General features: G+C 38.3%; 1 protein-coding gene and 1 non-coding gene across 4 annotated transcripts in view; both read left to right on the forward strand.

Annotated features, from left to right (window-relative positions):
- Positions 1–16929, forward strand: part of LOC136237046 (autophagy-related protein 2 homolog B-like) — a 38590-nt gene that overhangs the window by 6465 nt on the left and 15196 nt on the right. For all 3 annotated transcript variants that reach the window (XM_066027307.1, XM_066027310.1, XM_066027309.1), the window contains exons 6-26: positions 344–443; positions 520–652; positions 731–910; positions 1068–1167; positions 1518–2199; positions 2483–2627; positions 2699–2788; positions 3122–3331; positions 4460–4560; positions 4668–4834; positions 5777–5870; positions 6138–6297; positions 6536–6696; positions 8318–8490; positions 8575–8741; positions 9099–9278; positions 11644–11877; positions 12481–12561; positions 13637–13743; positions 13978–14070; positions 16756–16823. In XM_066027307.1, the coding sequence (XP_065883379.1) occupies positions 344–443; positions 520–652; positions 731–910; positions 1068–1167; positions 1518–2199; positions 2483–2627; positions 2699–2788; positions 3122–3331; positions 4460–4560; positions 4668–4834; positions 5777–5870; positions 6138–6297; positions 6536–6696; positions 8318–8490; positions 8575–8741; positions 9099–9278; positions 11644–11877; positions 12481–12561; positions 13637–13743; positions 13978–14070; positions 16756–16823 (3426 nt within the window). The remainder of the gene's footprint in view (positions 1–343; positions 444–519; positions 653–730; positions 911–1067; positions 1168–1517; positions 2200–2482; positions 2628–2698; positions 2789–3121; positions 3332–4459; positions 4561–4667; positions 4835–5776; positions 5871–6137; positions 6298–6535; positions 6697–8317; positions 8491–8574; positions 8742–9098; positions 9279–11643; positions 11878–12480; positions 12562–13636; positions 13744–13977; positions 14071–16755; positions 16824–16929) is intronic.
- On the forward strand, positions 14089–14160 carry Trnac-gca (transfer RNA cysteine (anticodon GCA)). Its single transcript has one exon. It is a non-coding gene; the product is annotated as a tRNA-Cys (tRNA).

The raw sequence follows: 16929 nt of genomic DNA on the forward strand, positions 1-16929 counted from the left end.
CATGATAAAAGGTACTGAAACAAGCTGGATTGGAGTAGTATGTAATGTCCAATTGCTGTAAAACAATAAGAAGCAAATATCCCTACTGTTACTTGTTAATGAAAATTAAATCAATGGAGATACCTCTGGACCTGGCCACTATAACAAAGTGACCTTATCACAGAGGTGGCCACTAAGTTAGGTTTCACTGTAGTACTACGTATGTTTATATGAATGGAATGTATGCATGCACGCATGCATACATGAGTGTGTAGATTGTGTATGTGTGCACGTGTAGTTTGTGTGTGTGCGTGCATGCATACATGTGTGGTCATGTGCACATGTTATACCTATTCTTGTCCAGTCCTGGCCAGGGTGAAGGTTTCACTCACAGATACAGTTATTCAAGTGAACTATGAAACTGCTAACAGCAGCAAACTGTTTTTGAGACTCAAAGTTGAAAGGTACAGTACACACACTATTGTTGTCTACTGAGTTACATGTTCTGTCCATAGCTAATACTTGTATTTGTTATTTCAGGATTGATTTCTATGATGAGCGCAGCAGATTACCATCAGATGAAGAGGCAGAGGTCACAGTAACTGATATAGCTATTAAGATATTAGAACTAAATAAACCAGTACTGGAGTTTGGTCATGAGCCTTGTGAACAGGTTGGTATTGTGTAAAAGTGATATAGTCCTGTAGGTATACCTATAGCAAAGTCAGTAAACTGAAACTATTTCACACAGGATCACATAAACCCATCTCCAATGGACACAGTTACTACTAGGTATCCATATCAACAACAGTTATCATCAGACAAGTCCCTGGAGGAGGTAGAGACTGCTGGAGTAGTAGTGGGAAAGGCTGCCGGCCGGATGGAAGTTAAAGTGAAAGTGAAACAGACAGAAACTGTGGCTGGTCCAAAGGTAAGGACTGTACATATACCATACTATGTATACAGTATATGTGAAATGTATATATCATGCCTGTACTGTATAGTACTGCTGAATGTGTATATGCATGGTATCTACTACAAGTGTATAATGTATGTTGTGTTGTTTACTGGCAATTGTTGTATTGTAGTTGGAGATTGAAGGGTTCTTGTCAGCTGTTCACTTCTTGTTCTCTCAAGAGGACTTGTTGTTACTGATTGAAATGATCGATGGAATCATCAAGAGTTCTGGTATGCGTGTGTGTGCAGTGTGTGTGGTTGATTGTGTGTTACACAGGATGTAATAAGCATACACACACACACTTACACACAATATCCAGTTAATGTGCTCAATGTAAATGTATATTATGGTGATGGAGTTGATTATCTGGTGACTGTTCAATTAGAGTATTTTCACTATTTTGTGTGTATAGTGACTTCCATTACTTGATCAACTTTAAGCCTCCCTGCACACTTTATGTAATTGAATAGACTTTAACTCAGATGATAGACCCTCCATTGTATAGTAATTAATACAGAGGGAGTTTATCTCAACAGTTTAAGTACCTGTTTTGTATCTACAATGTATTTATTTCCCACAGGCAGTTCTCAGTCACATGTAGTACCACATCGTCACAATATACCTGGGTTTAATAGACCGATGCAGACTAGAGACCACAATAGAATTGAACAACAGCTACAACGTCACGTGGAACAAAACCAGCGCAGTGAGCGTTTCCGTCATGACCCCTGGGACATTCCATCTTCTGGAGGTGACAGTGGAGATGATTTTCACTCGTTAGAAATCAACAGTCCAGCAGAATTGATTTCTTCTGTCGACTCTATTTATTCTGATGCATCCGCCTCAATATATAAGAGTACATGGGGACAAATTCCAGAGTCACCTCAGAGCCCTGGGTTCATACAGAAACCATTTGCAGATCCTACAAGGAAAATTAATTTCTCATACGTGCCTTCTGATAGATCTTCACCAGCTTCCTCACAAAGATCTTATGGCAGTTCACATGACACTTCAGTGTACAAGTTTACTGTTAGCTGCTTCACATTTGCCTTGCTCCATAGAAAGCCTCACTATGAAGATGATGATGATAATGCATTGTCTTCTATCAAGGGTCAGGCTGCTCCTAGTATTAATGATAATGGCAGGCTGTCCCCTATGGCTTACTTTGAATCGATGTCACAAGCTGTACTGGCTGGGAGGACTTTGAAAGGATCAGATCCTAATGATAAAATATCACAAGCACTTCCACTAGATCACCTACTGTAAGGAACTCTTTGTGTGTAGTGTGTGTGTGTGTGTGTGTGTGCGTGTGTGTGTGTAAATGTACAGGGTGTATGTACGTGCATTTGTACACATGTATATGTCAGTATGTACAGTGGTACCTCCAATATCCAGCCATCAATTAACCAACCATTTAGAAATGACTGTTCTATTAGAGTAGTTTGTCCTAAAGTGTGCATTCTATTTGAGTAATTCTGTATCTAATATTGAATGGGCTGTATCATATCACCTAACCTTAGGTATATATTCTACTATTATCCACAGGTTAAGTGCTCAGACAGTCAACATATCAGTGACTACTACTGGTCCTAGTACTAAACTTCACTTGTCAGTTGGTAGTACTAACGTGAGGGAGTACATCTATCATAATCGTCTGTCCCACATCACCAAACCAGTGGCTATCAATTCAGTAAGTCATGAAACTGTAACACGGCCTGATAGATTTGTATGTACAATAACATGTGTACCATTTCATCACAGTTACTATCACTGATTGAAGATACACAGAACATCAAGCCGGCTATTGAACTGGACTACTCCTTCACTGAAGATCCTGACTATAAGAAGAAGGTTGGGAATTAAAATGTGTTTTGTTTTTAGTGTTTTGATCACCAATTGCATACATGCGTAATGTAAATCACTAAGAAATGAGGTTTAATATCCTTCAGTGAACCAACTAAGTTTTATTACATACTGTATGGCTGATTTGGATGTGTTTAGTTCAAATTGAATGTGCTGGTAGTTGTATGCAGTTTACTTTATATTAACACAATAAAAGAACATACGCATGCATAGATTTAGTGATAGTTGTACACAGGGATATATCATGTATGTATTCACATGTACATACACATGCTGTTGTAGACTAATAATGTACATGGTGTGTCTGCCACTCCTATACAGTATCATCGGTTTGGTAAGCAGTTAGGAGGGATGCCAGAGGCTAAACTAAGTGTAGTACTACACTCTGTACATATTGAGATAGACCCCACATTATTGGAGAGGGTGAACTTCCTCAATAACTTACCATCCTTCAGTCGTCAATCATCCAACCTTAACAGTTTTGAGAATGAGGCTCGATCACTATACCTACCCATGAGTAATATACAAATGGTCAGTGTACAATAAATGTGGTTTGAGTGTAATTTGAATGTATATGTACATTATACATGTCAGTTAGATGGTAGAGATGCATGTTATTTATACACTATAGGTGTAGTATGACAAATGTATGGATGTAAATCTTAACTGATAACTATTGCATATACGTTGTGTAGTGTGTGTGTGTGTGTGTGTGTGTGTGTGTGTGTGTGTGTGTGTGTGTGTGTGTGTGTGTGTGTGTGTGTGTGTGTGTGTGTGTGTGTGTGTGTGTGTGTGTGTGTGTGTGTGTGTGTGTGTGTGTGTGTGTGTGTGTGTGTGTGTGTGTGTGTGTGTGTGTGTGTGTGTGTGTGTGTGTGTGTGTGTGTGTGTGTGTGTGTGTGTGTGTGTGTGTGTGTGTGTGTGTGTGTGTGTGTGTGTGTGTGTGTGTGTGTGTGTGTGTGTGTGTGTGTGTGTGTGTGTGTGTGTGTGTGTGTGTGTGTGTGTGTGTGTGTGTGTGTGTGTGTGTGTGTGTGTGTGTGTGTGTGTGTGTGTGTGTGTGTGTGTGTGTGTGTGTGTGTGTGTGTGTGTGTGTGTGTGTGTGTGTGTGTGTGTGTGTGTGTGTGTGTGTGTGTGTGTGTGTGTGTGTGTGTGTGTGTGTGTGTGTGTGTGTGTGTGTGTGTGTGTGTGTGTGTGTGTGTGTGTGTGTGTGTGTGTGTGTGTGTGTGTGTGTGTGTGTGTGTGTGTGTGTGTGTGTGTGTGTGTGTGTGTGTGTGTGTGTGTGTGTGTGTGTGTGTGTGTGTGTGTGTGTGTGTGTGTGTGTGTGTGTGTGTGTGTGTGTGTGTGTTACTGTATGCATGTACAATGAAGCCTCTATAGTCTGACTTTTATTAGGGTAAGAAAATTGTGTCGGATTAGCAAGGATTTCAGATTATTATTGAGGTAGTGTACGTTACATAGAAAAAGTCTTTTGGTATACAATGTAATGTCAGATTATAGAGGTATTACAGAGGTGTCAGATTAGAGAGGTTCACAGTGTGTGATTATATGTTCACATGTGTGTATTGTTAGCACTTATAATATGATGAAGTGTTAGCATAAAAACATTTCCTGTCAATTACTCTGAAATTTTCATACAGTTTATGTCATATTTATATCATATAGCACAAACAAGATTACTTTGATGCTGCCATGGAGGATTCCAGCTCCATCAAAACATTAACCACCATTGTATTGACCTGTAATGCTCTGGACATTGTGTTAAAGTAAGTACATTGTATGCTGTCAATAGTGTAAATAGTATTGTAGTACAATGGAGCCACAAGTAGTTGGACTACTTTATGTTTTGTTGTTTGAAATTGTGTTGTTACAGATTTCCAGTTCCAGACATGAGGGATGAGGCTGCGATTACGATACGTTATCACTCCAAGCTGAGACAAGAGTTGTGTTATGTTGACGTGACTTCTTTGTCATTCAGTACTTGCTTCAATCACACCCCTAAACTGATCCGCTACGAAGTTCAGCTAAAAACACTTAAAGGTATGTATGTACTTGTGTATATGTATACATCTTGATAATGCCACTAACATATAAAACACATACCATATTTCCTCATATAAAAGCCCGGGCTTTATTTCTTTCCCAACATTTTCAACCTGGCCTGTAAACAAATAGGGCCTTTATTTGAGACCAGATGTTTATTTTAGAAAGGTGCATGCAAGTGAAACCAGGTGTTTGATTAAATTTGCTGGAAACTCACCGGCTTATAACCAAGACCAGCCTTTATTTGAATGCAGCTTTTATACGAGGAAATGTGTGACCGGATCTGCAAGAACCCCACATGTTAGCACATTTTCGAATTTCATTTTGTTATCTACACAGCCAAAGGAATGGTTATAACCAAACTCTAGAAGCCATGAACTTTCAAAGATACAGCGCTACAAAGTGGCAAGAACAGAAGAATTGATTTATACAGTGACAATATGGAAAATAAACTGCAGGTGCTTAATTGAACTTACAAACTCATTCCTCTAGCAAGATGCAACTTACACCACTGGGTTCTCCATAAACAGGCAGATCCAGTGCTGGGTAAGTTCTGTCTCCTATATAACCAGGGCAAAGACAAAAGTTTTAGAATGATAACGGAAAAAAATACTGCTCGTCCAATACAAGGCAGACTAACACTCATATCTTCCATTTCCTTGGGAGTACTGACATGAAATTTTTGAACTCTTCTTGCTTTGGGGATCACAATGTTAGTAAGGTTTTTCCATTATTACTTTATGAAACAAGCACTCAAAAAATTTACAGAATTTTTCCACCATTGAATTTATTGCATTCTTCTGTAAAATCAGGTTTGTGCTAACATGTGGGATTCTTGGTCACATATGGTATGTATGTATACAAGTCTTTATATGTATTGGTTATTGCAATGCTTGTGTGTTATATGTGTACAATAGTGTTGATATCTTCTGTACATAGCCTACCTATCAGCTAGTGGTCACAAGGAGGATAAACATTTATTCCTTGTGGTCAAATCTGACCAAGATGTTAGGGGCTATACTGATCAACCGAGGTATCTGTGTACTACTGAGTGTAATGTGATCTTGTTGTCTCTGTTGTACAAAAAACTATATGTGTAATGTTATCACTTGGTGATTGTAGTATTGTGTCATAGCACAAAAGTTGTCTTATGAAATGACTGTTCTATTAGAGTGTTTGACTAACAAGTGTGTGTTTTATTAGAGTAATTGTCTGAGATATTGTACATAACACATATAATACATTGTTATTTCCACAGATTTAAAACACGTTTTATTACCATTCTCTTTCACTATCACAGGTTAGTGATGGAGATTCAGACAGTGGTCAAGTCACAGTTAGAGGATGATCCTTGTGCTGAGGAGAAGAACTCATTAGATGACTACTTCATGCCATCATTTAATAAGAAGCCATCTCCATTTGCTACCAGCAAAACTATGTTTGAGTTTGAAGCTGATAAGGTACAGTCACTAGGCCACTAACGTTGCACACTTGTAATACCAAAGTTACATCTGAGGCATGCTTTAATTTTCGTTGATAGCACACGTTTTGTGGGATAAACTTTTAATTTCCTTCTTGTAAAGTAAAACATGTATAATTAGACACTAATCCCCAGTAATCCATTTAAAAGAATTATAGTACAGTAATGTGTATTGGCACAAGTGCTAATACATAATCTCTGATGTTCACACTATGCAGACTGCAGAGTGGAAGGAGGAGGTGATGCCAGGTTCAAGGGAGGAGATGCGTCAGTTTGAGGAACATGCTAAGGACCACTCCAGTTATGTGTTGAAGTGTTTCCTGCCAGTACTGAAGATCCACCTACCAAACCAACAGTTCTTCTCCACTCTTAATAACAGGTCGGTAGTCCCTTCTTATTTATGTTACTTAGTAGGGCTTGTTAATTGTTCATTAGGTTTCATGTACTGTACTTTTGTTTTGTAAGATGTGTTGGCCATTCTATTATCACCTTACAGTACGTGTGATGTGATTCAAGTGTGCTAGTTGCCCCATAGGTGATGCAAACAAGTTGATGCTGTGCTACTTCTAAAAACCAGGCACTCGGTAATCACTATCTTTAATCAACTCTTTGTGAAAACATGAAGTTGAGCTTTTTAATACAGTACGCAAACAGCCTTTATTCATTGAATGAAGGTTTATTTTCTGTAGCTTAAAGCTTGTTTGCTCATGTGGGTGTTGGACAGACACACAGACACATAGTTTTTGCCAAACCAATTTCAAAAATCCAGGCGTGCACCCTTGGTTGGCTGTAGGCGTGTGTCTGGTTTAAAAGGGGGACCAAGGGACAATTCACTTGCGATCAAAGTCAAGATTTTGCAATAGAGCAGTCTACCACTCTATTAAAACAGTCACTCGTTACAGAGTGAAAATAGTCTAAAATATTATACAATATTTTCCAAAGTTGCCTCTTCCCCCACCCTAACTGTTGGCCTGCTCCACTGCCCATGTCTCTGTGCTGCAGAATGTATGTATTGTGAAACTCTTGGTCTGAAGGTTTGTAATTTTCATTCCTTTTAGATAGTACCAAAAGAAATTAACTGTCTACTTCCAGTGCCTGAAATTACAGTCAGTCTTCAGACAATGGTGTTTGCATTTGTCTGACCAAATCTCATGTTGATTTGACATAGTGTCAGCACCAGTTAAATACAAGGCATCAATTTTTCCATGTTTCTGCAACTAGTTTTGTGGTTAGTAAATTATTCAATACTTTGCAGCTATATTACACCACAGTATGGTATAGACTATCATTCATGGTGACCAAATTTGTTTGACTGGACATCGTAAATTGTGACCCATTGAGCAAAAACCGGCTGTTTTCGCACATTCCTTGAATTCCATTTTATTGCATATCTGTAATCTACAGTAACAAAAGAGTGCACAGCCAAAGTTTCAGCCTTTTATGATGGATGGTCTTGGAGTTATAGAGCTTGACAGTTGGAGCAGTGATAAACTCGATTTGTACAGTGACGATACGGGAAATAAATTACAGGCGCTTAGATAATCGATCATAACTCACGATTGAAACAAGCCACGAAGATGGGACTTGGCTCAATCTGTGCACCGTGAACTGGCAAATCAATTGAGGTATAGTGCTTTCCCTGTACTCCTCCGTGTTGACAAAGAAGAAAGCCATTCCAACTAAGAAATGATGACAGTGAATGTTGTTTTTACCGCATTGGAAATAAATGCCCATAACTCACATATCCTTTGCTGTGCGAATACGAAACAAAGATTTTCTTACTCTCCATAAACAGGCGGATCCAGGTTTTATTGATTAGAACTTTACTTCAGTGTGTACAAATGGGATTAAAGCTTGAGTAAAATTTTCATGTAGCATGCGTATTCTTACCCAGTGTATTTCAATACGATTTTATGGCAAAATAGAGGGTCACAATTTATGATTTCAGGCTCTGTTAACTTTAGTGTTATCATAATGTCATTGTTATTGTATTGATACAGGTTTGGTCAGGATCTTCCATTATGGCAGTCATCTCTGTCTACAAGAAGTGACCAGTCAGCCATTTACACTCCATCAACTTCCGTCATTCCTGTTGGTGACCCATTGACTGATACCATACGTCCTCATCTCATCAACCCTCAACCATCATCCTTTAAACCTCTACACAGAGAAGGTATTCAACTGTAGTATTTACATGTGTTTAGAAAGTTGCACATTTATACATTCTGATTGAACCCATTTTCTTGTTCAACTACAGGAGGATCCAGTGAAGAAGATGATGATGAAGAGCACACTAGTCTGAGACCAGGACTAGTAGTAACTAGTGAAGATGACGGTACTCCATCTACTACCTCTACTACTGTATTGTCACTGGTGGTGGGGAAAGGTCAACTGTCACTGTGTACGGCTCTACCAGTTATTGAGGTGATGACAGTGTACTAGTATATTTACTGTTTGTGTAGTGTATGTGTTTTGTATTGTGTAGCATGATGCTTGTGTTGTCCTGATGTATGTATTGTTGTGTGGTCTGAATTGTTTACAACTGTATGTGTATAGTTTTGTGTGTGTGTTCAGTGTAGTGCAGCACTGTGTTTATGTGTGTGTTTGTTTGTGTGTGCATGTGTGTGTGTGCATGTGTGTGTGTGCATGTGCATGTGTGTGTGGTGCGTGCATGCATTTGTGCATGTGTACATGCATGCGTGTGTACGTGCGTGTGTGTATGCGTGCATGTGTGTGATATATATATATATATATATATTTACACATTCACATGATTTACAGGTTATCAGTGTTGATGCAGACAAGAAGGAGAAGTTAGTCGATGTTGACTCCCCCAAGAGGAGGACCAGTTACACAGACAACTCCACTGGTGGTATAGCTGTATTTGATGTTACACAAATCATGTTGACTTCAGTGTCTGGCTATGATGGTGACCCCACCCTTGACTATCTGTGTCTACAGGTGATTTGTTAATGTGTTCTGGAAAATATTATAGTGTATGTACTTTTCAGTACATATAATTTAATCATTCTGTACCTAAGGGGGTATAGCTCAGTGGTAGAGCATTTGACTGCAGATCAAGAGGTCCCTAGTTGAAATTTGGGTGAACCCTCTTTTTTCACCTCATTTTAAAGATTTTTTTTCTGTGGCTTTCTCTGTTAAGTAGGAGGGCCTTTCAATATGTGATTTGTTTATTTTTTGTATTCTGTTTCTACCAAATATAGCACATTTTTCGAGCGTTTTTATTGCCCAATAAATCTTTTAGTACTAAAGTATTCACATGGTAGGTCACTTTTTGAACCAGTGCACGTGTAGAAAAAATGTCTTTACACTGTAGCACATCTTGCTTATTTATCCAGGGTGTGTGGGACATGTATGTACGTACATACACCGTAGCTTTGTTAGTACTAATTTCCATTTTGACTAGTGAAAGCATTGGAACAAAATGAAAGCAACCTGTCTGCATATGTTTAAGACAGTTTCATGTGTACTGTACTTAGAGGAGGTAGGACATGACATCACAATAATTGTGTGATGTATGCATTCTATACATTTTTAGCATAGGGTCTAGTTCTAGTAAACCGTGAAGTTTAGTGCTGGATTTATCATATAGTACGGCAGTACTGTATATTAGGGATCATGGAGATCTAGGTTTTCCTAGCCAAAAAAAATCATCCAAAAACCAGCTTCACAACTCCATCATGGCACCTTGGCAGTATTGGTTAGGTATAACCAAGTCCAAAAGTGCCTTCAGTATGGTCCTAAAGGCTTCCAATTAATTAAGAAAATTTTTTTAGAAATTATTTAATGGAATTTTCTACTGACTAACTGCCTGCCTGATGCCTTCAGGCAAGTGTAACTTGATAACAGCTAAGGCTACGGGCTTGGTTTTTTCACTGTTCGACGTCGCTTCATCCCAAGACATGCCTTTTGGCTTACGCACAGCACGTACAATTCACGCATCATGGACTTACCTTTGTCCTCCTTGTGTCCCATTTCTTTTTGCTGACAGCCCAAGGTGTTGATTTGCTGTAGCGCGATGTATGGCTTCCCTATGGTACACTTGTAAACGGAAATTGTTTGTATTTTCCGTAGAGACTGGACTGATTGCAGAGATGATTCTAACACTGTTCTTCATTTATAATGCTGTGTATAACGGGCTGAATATAGCTGAAAGTGAAGCGTAATGGCCACTGCACTTAGTAAGCAGTTTTTGATAGCTGGGGCACACGTTCAGGCGAATACACCAATTCTGGCACCATCTTTTCTTTTGATGTGGTATGCGTGGGTTCACCAGTCATAGTAATGTTACAAAAAAAGTAAACAAGCAAGTTTAAAGAAAAATTAGAAATTTTAAGTTCAATTAGGGATACCCAAGACTGAATTAGGGATTAAATGTTATCTGCAGGTGTAGGTGACCTCCCTTGTTTCCCTACTTTTTTTTTTCTATCATTCCTAATCGAACTTAAATTTTTTAATTTTTCCTTAAACTGGTTGTCAGAAATGGTAATTCACTAGTGTAGAAAATATTTCATGTATTGAGTTTCATTGAGCTCCAGCAATTTTACAATGGACTTTGCAATAAGCATTATTTAGAGTAAATTCTTATCTTATTTTCAGGTACTTGTGTTATTGTTTACAGTATTCTTATCTACTAATAGTAATTGACTTTGGTGTCTATAATGATGCAAATAGCTAGTACGTTAATTTTTCATCATGTAATTATCATTGGAACTTAATTACATTACGCAAAGTCAAATGCGTTATGACATCATGTCCTACCCCCTTGTACTGTACTACTTACTATGAAACACTGTGTTTAGCTTGCACGTCACTATAATGCAGAGGGTTTCCCCAGAAAAATGAAGTAGAGCAGTAAATGTGTCAATTTGCCACCAACATCAGTCCTTTTGTTAATTATGTGTATTCCTTTTACCACATCAATGGAGTTTTGAATGAATACCACTAGGGAAGATCCTGTACAGTAGACTCTCAGTTATCCAACCCTCATGCATCCATATATACCCTTCAAAATTGGAAATGACTGTTCTATTAGAGTATTTTGATTCAAAGAGTATGTTCTATTAGATTTCAACAGAGCTCTGTATATAAATGTATGGCTCAGTTATCCAAACAATTCACTTATCTGAACACTTTTACCATTGCCTAAGACACATTGGGGTTTGGATATCTGAGTGTCCACTGTATGCACAGGTGTATTTACTGTACAGTTATACACATTTTGAGCTGAGTAAAGAGTTTTATATGACAGTGTGTCTTCATAATTTTTTGTCCATGTGTAGCACGTGTGATATTTGTGTTTTAGATTGACAAGCTCAGTTTAGGCCACTACAGTAAAGCTGACATGAGCCAGTTCTCTACCTACTCTTGTGTCAGTGACAGTTCAGCTGATGTGGAGAAGTTGTTGTACTCTCAACTGTTACCTGTGGTGGGTCCTGCTCCATCCTGTATGTTAGTGAGTGGAGACAGTGAGGCTAAGAGGGAACCAATGTTGTCCATTGCAATGGAAATGAAGTCTGATACTAGTACTAATACAAAGGTGTGTAGTGTATGTGTGCACTGTATAATGTGGACCTGGTGACCTGGTGTCAACGGGGAAAGCAGCCCACCAGCCACAACATCAATGTTAGGTACCTAGTGTTAACTGGGGAAGCTAACATTGCCCTAGGAGTGTGCTGACTCACAGTAGCAGAACAAAGGTGTCCTGGTGTTGGTTCATCAGGTACAGGTGTAGGTGTGAGTTGTAACCATGCTAGAGCACAGTAGCTGAGGCTTTGTGTGTGTGTGCGTGCGTGCGTGTGTGCGTGCGTGCGTGCGTACTTGTGTGTGTGTGACATTGGTGTTGCTGAGTAACAAAGTTTACTCACTTGCTCCATTCTAATCAGCTGTATTATTAATGCAAAGCTAATGCCAACTGCCATGTCTTGCATAGCAGGTGAAGGTACAGCCATCTTGTGCATGTGGGGTACTAGTCCTAAGGATTACCTTCATTAACTCACAATACCTAATTTGTGTACATTGTGTCCTTGAGTTGACATGACTACACGAAAGGCTTTGATTTTTTGTGTGTATGTGTACTATTATACATGGTGTTTGTAGTTTATTTCCAGTGTAATCATATTACTACATTATTATGTTACAGACTAACACATGTTCTATTGCTGTGAGGAATGGCATGTTGAAATATTTTGTCACTCCATCACAATACAATTGTTTTGTACAGGTGAGCCAGTGTGTGCTACTCCATGTGTATGTTATATTTGACCTTTTAGTATCACATTGATTTCTTCTATACATGAAGTGTTGTATGATGTAGAAATATAGAGTATTAATATTTGCTTGGCAGTTGTGTTAGGGAGTATAGCTTAGTGGTAGAGCATTTGACTGCAGATCAATAGGTCCCTAGTTCAAATCTGCTAGTGTTTTTCTTTCTTTTTTGTGCATCATGGAAGTATTCAGCCTATCTCATTTCTTGCTGCAACACTGTACATAAATGGATCAATACAGCAACAAGTTGTGTATGTACTATACATGTATGTAGGTACAACTGTATCACACAGTGGTGATAAAAGGGTGTGGACTTTAATAGACTGGGCGAAAAAAAAAGTGAAATCAAAGGTGGCGGCTTCAAAATGCACATTTTGTGAGGAATTCTAATGGAAAGCACATAGAAAGTTCTAATGATAGACCTATGATTTATTATTGACCTAGAATTTTTGTTTATAATAGAATTTTCATTTATAAAGTTAAGTGAGGTGAACAGCTGTGATAACAGTGGCTCAGTGGTTAAAGATTGGATGTTTAATATGGAGGTCCCTGGTTCAACTGGTTTTTCCTCATACACTTTTTTACCTGTAGTCACTATTCTGTTAGAATATCTCAAACCTGCGATTTACAGTTATTTGGTTTTTGATTTATAACTCTGTAGCTGTTGCTTTTTCATTTTTGTAAGCAACAAATGTTTTTCTACAATGGCTACTCTATGTACACACCAAATTTCAGGCCATTTCCCACATGTGGTTTACTCTGTAGCCATGACAGATGGTCTATATTTTTAAGCATCAGATTCCTTGCAAACTTAGTACGTACATGAATTTACCTTTATGTGCTCATATAAAAATGGTGTGCTTTGGAGAAGGGATCATGGAGCTATGCAGGCATGAAAACTACTTTTTTTTTCTTCCTGTCAATATACACTTGATGTGACATACCGACTTTCTTGGCCGCACGACACACTACCATACATGTGTCTTGATCACACAGTGAACTATCTGTTATGTACATTTTACTGGTTGTAGCTGGCTCAATTTTTCAACACGGAGAATGAAGATATAGTGGGATATGATCCTCAACCAGTGATCACTGCTCTACATGTTCATTTTCTTGACAGCACCATCGTGTATAGGTGTGTGTATACACCATCTATGTATAGTAACATTTGTGTGTGTGAGCGTGTGTGTGTGTGTGTGTGTGTGTGTGTGTGTGTGTGTGTGTGTGTGTGTGTGTGTGTGTGTGTGTGTGTGTGTGTGTGTGTGTGTGTGTGTGTGTGTGTGTGTGTGTGTGTGTGTTTAGGGTACATGTACATATTATGCAGTACAAACACTGCACATGTACATTATAGTGTTTTGTTGTGCTGTAGGCCCAAGTATCTACCCTGGAGTATAGCATATGGGATATCTGCTGGACACTTCAGTACTACTCTGACCACCTCTGCTAAAGTATCAATAATGAGGTAGGTCTGTTCAAGTCAGGGGGTATAGCTCAGTGGTAGAGCATTTGACTGCAGATCAAGAGGTCCCTAGTTCAAATCTGGGTGCCCCCTGAGGTTTTCTCTTCTTTTTTTTCCCCTTTATCTTAATTTTATAAAGTCACAACTGGGGCTTAGTGGTAACATACAACATGAAATTCTTAAAAAAAATATCATTTCACTGATTTTTCTTCTGACTAGTTAACTGAATAACTGATACTTTGAGTCAAGTAAAACTCGACTGTAGACTTTTACACTTCTAACTTCATTTCTTCAATAGTTGATGTCACTTTTGTAGGCCCGAGATGTGCTTTTTCAGCAGCCACAGTATACGTATGCATTGTGGACTAATGTGATAGTCAGCAAGAGAAACCATAGACATGCTAATAAACAGTGTTGGGCAAGTTACTTTGTAAAAGTAACTAGTTACATATTACATATTACTTGCAACTGAACTATTTAGTTACAGTTACATATTACCCATAAAATAAAGTAACTATAATAATATTACATATTATATTACTTTGTGTCCATAGCCTTAAGCTGTCACATGTGAAACTACCACTTTATCACGTGACATGATTGCGTTGTTGCAAATCTTGGTTATAAGTAAGAAGCTGGTGAATAAGCTTCATTCAGTAGGCTCCGTTACTTCGTTGTGGCTAAGCATTACTTAGAGGATAACTAACGAGATTAGTAACTTCATTACTTGTAGTAATAATACAGTGGAACCTGTCTATAATGGTCACCTTGGGACCAGATATATCTGGCCTTTATATACAGGTGGCTGTTATAGAGAAAACCTGTATAAGGTGGTCAGTAGCATTTTAGTGGCTATGGCCGTTATAAATGAGTGATTATTATTAAGAGGCTCACGCCAACCGCAATGCAGTAATATTTTAGTACAGAAAGGACAAGGTGAGCTTGTTATGAATGTTGTTGGTTATAGCTATTGAATACGTTTAAGCAATGAAGCCTGATAGATTATATAGTATTCATTGAAAGGCAGGAAGTGTGATAATTGTGCATTATTTGAAACGGTGCTGTGGTGCCAGACAGTTGGCTTAACAAGCCACCATAAAAGGTAGCGACCGCTCTATGAAGGAGAAAGTTATGTGTATACAGTGATTCATAGGCAAATTCTTGGTTGGCTGTTGTACGCGTTAGACAGGTGACCGTTTAATGCAGACAACAATGCATATATTTGTATGGGAAAATATTTGGGACCTCGTGTCCATGGTCGTTATGCAGAGGTGACCGCTTAATCCAGGTGACCGTAACACAGGTTCCACTGTATCACATAATATTAGACCCATTACAGTAACTATATTACTTAGGTAACGTGTTACATTTGTAAGTAAAGTAACTTGAGTTATATTACCCATTTTTATAGGGTATTTCGTTATATTACTTAATTACCACAAAAGTGATAATATTACGTAACACGTTACTTATGTAACGCGTTACTCCCAACACTACTAATAAAGTAGTGTGGAAATGAAATGGGACGTAAAAGAGGACCAAAATTAGTATGTATTTTTCATGTGCAGTGATGTAACGAGGGCGCTTATTTTGTCGTGTGAGCATGCATAGTTGCTATGGCGTTAGTATTATCACAAGAAAACCAGCCGCTTTGGCCAAGCCAATAGCAGAAACAGCCGTGGATGAAATAAGAGTAATCTGAGTGTAATGTGAAATAGAGTCTAAAGCAGTTATACGGACACAATGTGGAGTCTGTGAAATTTATAAACCCTCAGTCCCTTAGTAACACACGAGCAAAGCGAGGGCGCTACTAAGGGCCTTCAGGTTTATAAATTTCATAGACTCCACATTGTGCCTGTATAACTACTATGTATCTTATTTCAGCTTTAACCCTTAAACCCGCATGCGCTGATAAATCGGCTTTAACGTATGACTGTAAACAAAGCGCTGTAACTTGTGAACCGTTCTTCCTATGACTACGTAATCAACATCATTTTATTTGTAATTAAACAAGGATTAAAATGATACCTAGGAATTTACCCTACCACAACAGCATGAAGCCAAAACTCACTCTGAAACTATTGTTACGCTAAATAAGTACGCAAACCCCTTACATACCTTTAGAAAATGGTTACTATCTCCTTCCTACTTCATCAGATTCATGTGCAATAAACACGGGGCGATTGCCTATTCAATGGCGAGTCACGCCATATATAGCTCACATGGTTTAATTAAATGTTAATATAGCTTCCGTCACAAGTATTGAGAAATAATGGAAAATTGAGCCACCATTTTCCATAGCTCCATAACAAGTAAGCCTCAGTTGTTACAGTGATTGTTTAGACTTCCTCAAGTAGCCCAATGAATAAACTTTCTGCTGGTATATAACATTAGGCTAATAGAGTTAGGCTAGTCTGGCTAGACAAGCCATTTTAAATGGTTTTGTGCTATCAAGTATTCCTTAAAATTACTAGCGGGTTTAAGGGTTAACATAAACTGCAACCCTCGAAATATCCCAAGACGATGCTCCCACAACATTCAATTTTGAGAAAATACTCTAATAGAACACACGCTTGTCAATGACATCAGTTCATGACTTAGATGGTAGTATTTTACTGTATGACTGTGTTAATTAAGTTGTACTACACCATCAGCTGATTTGTATGTGTTCTTGTGTACCTTTTGCAGGTTAATAATTGATGAGAGTTATTTCTTTCTTACCAATAAACCAGAGAAGAACCTTGATCTTAAGCAAGGTGTGTACTTAACACTACTGTGTATAGCATTACTGTTTAAAATAATTAAATGCTACATAAATGGTATGAAGCATAAATTTTTGGGTAAAAAGTTGCACACAAATTC

Source organism: Dysidea avara, chromosome 10, assembly GCF_963678975.1.
Source record: "Dysidea avara chromosome 10, odDysAvar1.4, whole genome shotgun sequence".
Classification (NCBI taxonomy): Eukaryota; Metazoa; Porifera; class Demospongiae; order Dictyoceratida; family Dysideidae; genus Dysidea; species Dysidea avara.